The 6000-nt window shown below is 37.6% G+C and overlaps 1 protein-coding gene across 5 annotated transcripts in view; it reads right to left on the bottom strand.

Annotated features, from left to right (window-relative positions):
• Positions 1-5741, bottom strand: part of LOC117512414 (putative helicase mov-10-B.2) — a 79982-nt gene extending 74241 nt beyond the window's left edge. Inside the window, exons 1-2 of one of the 5 annotated variants that reach the window (XM_034172467.1) lie at positions 5542-5741; positions 5351-5446 (exon numbers count right to left, since the gene is read on the bottom strand). In XM_034172467.1, coding sequence (XP_034028358.1) covers positions 5351-5446; positions 5542-5672 — 227 coding nt within the window. In that variant the 5' untranslated portion in view covers positions 5673-5741. Of the gene's footprint in view, positions 1-5350; positions 5450-5541 lie in introns of all 5 variants that reach the window. The other 4 variants (XM_034172466.1, XM_034172469.1, XM_034172468.1 and 1 more) reach the window with 4 other exon arrangements.
• Positions 5742-6000: the final 259 nt, after the last annotated feature.

Consider the following 6000-nt stretch of genomic DNA (forward strand, 5'->3'; position numbering starts at 1 on the left):
CATGTATTTGGATGTGGGAGGAAGCCAGAGTACATGGAGGGAACCCACACAAACACGGTGAGAACATGCAAACTCCACACAGAAAGGCCACACACTGAAAAAATTTGGAGTGATATTTACTTGAAAAAACTTAGGTAAGTTCTTTCACTCAGAAATTCCAAGTAAATTTTACTTAAGAAGTTGGATGTCTAGTAACTTTCTATTTTTGAACTCTCATAAGACTCAAATGATGGTTCTTGATCATGTGTTATATATAATACTGACAAAGTGAGGAACCTTGTGGTAATTTTTGATCCTACGGTGTCCTTTGATCTCCACATTAGGGACATTACGAGGACTGCTTTCTTCCATCTAAGAAATATAGCGAAGATTCAACCCATCCTGTCTATGGCTGATGCTGAGACTCTGATTCATGCTTTTATTTCTTCCAGATTGGATTTTTGTAATGCTTTGTTTTCTGGTTTACCTCAGTCCAGCATCAGGAGTCTTCAACTGGTTCAAAATGCTGCTGCTAGACTTTTGACACAAAGCACAAGGTTTGATCATATTACGCCGGTTCTGGCATCCCTTCACTGGCATCTGGTCTCTCTGAGATCGGATTTTAAAGTATTATTATTGACCTATAAAATTGTTCACGGACTGGATCCCCCCTACCTGGCTGAGTCCTACATGCCAGCTCTGGCTCTGCGTTCACAGGGTGCAGGCCGATTGTGTGTCTCTAGGGTGAAAAACGTCAGTGGCTTACAGAGTCCACAAGCTGCCGTGAAACCACTTTTTCCAGAATTTTAGAGCAAAATGATAGATTTGATATCGGCCAATAGTTTTTCAAATTCAAGTTTATTCGGCACTTTGCAATAAAATAAAGCATAACAAAATAAAACAAAACAAAAATGATTTCTCAACCAGTCAACCCATGCAACCGAAAGGGTGTAGGTAGAAGCAAAGCTTATATACATCTACCCTTTTTACCTCAGCAACGTTTACTTATCACAGCAAAACCAAACCAAACCAAAACAAAGTGAGCAGAACAGCAAAGACAGACATCTTAAAGTAATCAATAAACTCAAATTACTCATCATATCCACACCAATAACAGCACACATCGCGTAATCAAAAAAAAAAAAAAAAAAAATAATAACTTAATTGTCCATAATTTACCAACAGCTATACAGTCCTTCAACCATGAATTGAATTTTCAGAGAATTTAGACAATTTCACATATTCAGAAAACATCAGTTCCTTATATTGGCGTTTAAACTGATTGACATTTGAATATCGCTTGAGTTCCTTCAACAGATTATTCGGGCCACAAGTGGAAACACAAAAGCCTTTCTTGGTCGTCACAGTGCTAGCAATTTTAAAATAATACAATCCCCTTAAATTGGCTAATTTCTGATATTTTCCCATATCAGATGACAACCGGCCTGGATCGCGTATCAGATTTGTAACTTTGTTTACAATTTTCACGGCGCAAAATAACAAAACAAAAAGCGAACAAAGAAAATGGAGGAATTAACAGCAAACGAACCAGAAGTGGATGTGCAAAATCAACAAGATGAAAACACAGCACCAAACAGTCAACAACAGATTGAAAACTTCATTTTGAGGGAAAAAAAAAATTACTCCATTTTGGAATCAGGCTGTAACATAACAAAATGTGGAAAAAAGTGAAGCATTGTGAATACTTTCTGGATGCACTGTGAATACTTTCCGGATGCACTGTGAATACTTTCTTGATGCACTGTAGGTTTTAAATTTCCTGCAGTTTTGCATAGAAATAACTGTACTATATGAAACTGAAGCTCAAACCTTAATTTCTTTTTGAGAATGTCTTTGTTCCATGCCATCATGAGACTGTGACTAATGATGAAACTGATTAAACTTCCAGTGTCTCTGATCATAAATCCTTTTTCCACAGTCATTTGGTTTTTGACAACTGCCTACACAAGACAGATTTAGCATAGAGTACCTGACTATGTACACTATGTGAACACCAACACACATTCAGTGGCTTGGAAATGTTCATATGACCATCTTGTCTCAAGAAAACTTTTGTGAAATTGATGACTTAACTTTATTATATTAAGCGGTGACCATATGTTGGGTCTGCACCCTATTTTAAAGAAATGAGAGGCACAGACTGTAAAGAAACCAGTCAGAGAGATGCAAATATATTTTATGCTCTGCGCAGAGGAGGAGAGTAAGAGCAGGCAGTAGCAGCTTGTAAGTGCTCAGCTCCAAAACTCTCCCAAAATCTCCTCCTCTGGCTCGGCTTTTTAGTTAGTTCACCAACATGAGAAAAAACAAACAAGGACAGTCAGGGAGAGGTTACACATGAGTCATGTCTGCATGAGGGAGATAGCAAAGCAAGGTAACGACTGGAACCTTCCATTCCTGCAACATGAGCCTTGTGGCTTGTCAAAACGGGATAAGGCATTTCTGCATAATAAAAATAGTTTGCTCAATCATGAAGAATGCAGACAAGTTTCTTTTTAAAACCTCCTCTTCTCACAAAGAGGAAAAGTACACGTAGTCATTAAAGGAAATAAATGATAATATAAGCATGAACTATATAAAATCCTTGACACCATACATTGTTTTTCAATTGAATGAGAAAGTGTATAAAAAATATTGACTGGATAATATATATTTTTAACCTTTATTTAACCACATTAGTCATATTGAGATAAAGAGCTCTTGAGGGGAGGTGATGGTCTAGTGGTTAAGTTGTTGGGCTTGAGACCAGAGGATCCCTGGTTCAAATCCCAGCCTGACCAGAAAATCACTAAGGATTCACTAAGATTAGGGCCCTTGGGCAAGGTCCTTAATAAGGTCCCAATAAAGTTGCTCCCGGTGTGTAGTGAGTACCTTATATGGCAGCACCCTCACGAGGGTCAATGTGAGGCATTATTGTAAAGCCCTTTGAGCGTCTGATGCAGATGGAAAAGAACTATATAAATGCAGTCCATTTATCTCTATTGCAAGGGAGACGGGACAAAGTTTCTAATTCATATATATATATATATATATATATATATATATATATATATATATATATATATATATATATATATATATATATATATAAAACAGCATGTCAAACACAAAATCTGTTCAAATCCATCTGTTCCAACAAAAGTGAATATGTGAGCTATATTTTTTATTCTACAAAAATAGTCATTATAATTTTTCATGTAAGTGTACTGGCCAATAGAATGTAAATGATCACGCAATGTTAGAGTGATTGCAGACACAATTACTTATACTATAAGTTGCATTTTTCTTAAAATTTTTTAATAATTTTTGAAGTCCTGCGACTGAAAAATCACACGTAAATACAACTCAACTTTCATATTGATTATCATTAAAGTTGAAATTCATCGCACATTTCATTTATTCTTTGTGAATATTTTCATGTTTTCATAATTGTAATGCTTTTATGATGCATTAAATGTACCTAAAACATTTGCATAGTACTGTGTGTGTGTGATATACAAGGTCTGTCCGTAAAGTATCATACCTTTTTATTTTTTTCAAAAACTATATGGATTTCATTCATATGTTTTTACGTCAGACATGCTTGAACCCTCGTGCGCATGCGTGAGTTTTTCCACGCCTGTCGGTGACGTCATTCGCCTGTGAGCACGCCTTGTGGAAGGAGTGGTCCCGCCCCCTCGTCGGATTTTCATTGTCTGGAAATGGCGGAATGAAAAGGACTTTTTTCCATCAGAATTTTTTCAGAAGCTGTTAGAGACTGGCACCTGGAAACCATTCGAAAAATTTATCTGGGTTTCAGTGAAAATTTTACAGGCTTCACAGAGAATAAGGACTTTAACTACAGGTTTAAGGACCCCTTTAAAGGACGGTCGGTGCGCCGCGCTGCGAGCTGCGACGATGCGGCACAAACCACTGGATCATTTCTAAGCTGATGGCTCTGTGGATACGAGACCGTCGTGTGCTCTTTCTCTGGTTATCACAAGACCTGGACATCAGCCATTTTCCGGCAGATTTCACTTTTAACAAGAGATTTTGTCATGGAAAGCCGCGCGGAGGCTTCGCTGATGAAGCGAGACAAAGGAACACCTCCATTTCGGCGTGTTAGAGGACAAGTTGGGACATGTCTATCTCGGCTTTCAGTGCTTACCAGTCGAGTGAGTATAAAAGTTCGGCTTTCAGTGCTTACCAGTCGAGTGAGTATAAAAGTTCAAGTTCTTTTATACTCACTCGACTGGTAAGCACTGAAAGCCGAGATAGACATGTCCCAACTTGTCCTCTAACACTCAGAAACGGAGGTGTTCCTTTGTCTCGCTTCATCAGCGAATCGGTCATGACGCGCGAAGCCTCCGCGCGGCTTTCCATGACAAAATCTCTTGTTAAAAGTGAAATCTGCCGGAAAATGGCTGATGTCCAGGTCTTGTGATAACCAGAGAAAGAGCACACGACGGTCTCGTATCCACAGAGCCATCAGCTTAGAAATGATCCAGTGGTTTGTGCCGCATCGTCACAGCTCACAGCGCGGCGCACCGACCGTCCTTTAAACGGGTCCTTAAACCTGTAGTTAAAGTCCTTATTCTCTGTGAAGCCTGTAAAATTTTCACTGAAAGCCAGATAAATTTTTCGAATGGTTTCCAGGTGCCAGTCTCTAACAGCTTCTGAAAAAATTCTGATGGAAAAAAAGTCCTTTTCATTCCACCATTTCCAGACAATGAAAATCCGACGAGGGGGCGGGACCACTCCTTCCACAAGGTGTGCTCACAGGCGAATGACATCACCGACAGGCGTGGAAAAACTCACGCATGTGCACGAGGGTTCAAGCATGTCTGACGTAAAAACATATGAATGAAATCCATATAGTTTTTGAAAAAATAAAAAGGTACGATACTTTACGGACAGACCTCGTATATATTAAACGGCATGTCAAACACAAAATCTGTTCTAACAAAAGCGAATATGTGAGCTATAGTTTTATTCCACAATAGTCATTGTAATTTTTCATATAGGTGTACTGGCCAGTAGAATGTAAATGATCACGCAATGTTAAGGTGATTGCAAACACAATTACTTATACTGTAAGTTGCATTTTTCTTAAATTTTTTAAATAATTTTTGAAGTCCTGCGACTGAAAAATCACACGTAAATAGAACCCAACTTTCATACTGATTAGCATTCATTAAAGTTGAAATTCATTGCAAATTTAATTTATTATTTGTGAATATTTATTTATCATGTTTTCATAATTTTAATGCTTTTATGACGCATTAAATACGCCTAAAACGTTTGCACAGTACTGTGTATGATATATATATATATATATATATATATATATATATATATATATATAAATGCTCACCTTAAGTTAAATTTGACTTGGTCTTGGTTAACCTCTATTGCTTGTTTCTGGCTGAGGGCAAAAATTACTCGACTGAAGCTTTCACATTTGCGTCCACTGCTAAAATAAAGGCGAAAAGAAGAAGAAGAAAATGAATAATAGAATTAGTTTTAAGCTGACAAACAGTAATGTACCGAAAAAGAATAACGTACCTTTTGGTGAAGTCGGAGTAAATGTCTTTGAGTTTATTTTTCTCTATGATGTATCCTTCACCTGTTTCTTCCACATACTTCATGAACTCTTTTCCAATTCGGAAAACTTCACATAACGGGAGTTTACCCATAATCAAAAATCCACTGAAATCCGGAAATCGGGTCCGAATGGTTAAAACCTGCTGATCACTCGCTTTGCCTCTCAGGGCTGCGTGGGCGGGCGGAGTCTGCTGAGGCTGCTTTCGGACCTCCGAGAAAACGAAACTCATAAGCTTGTTTCCTGATGTGTAATAAAATAATCAAATAGAACAAAAAAATATACAAAACAGTTGCAGAAATAAAGTACGTTTTCCACAACAAATGGATAAATCAAAAGCTGTTGTACAGTAACCCTAAGTTTTCTTCACGTGTGCTATGAGTGCACTTTGAAAACATAAAGTGAATAAAATTATTTTTAAG

This window comes from Thalassophryne amazonica, chromosome 6, assembly GCF_902500255.1.
Source record: "Thalassophryne amazonica chromosome 6, fThaAma1.1, whole genome shotgun sequence".
In the NCBI taxonomy this organism is placed as follows: domain Eukaryota; kingdom Metazoa; phylum Chordata; class Actinopteri; order Batrachoidiformes; family Batrachoididae; genus Thalassophryne; species Thalassophryne amazonica.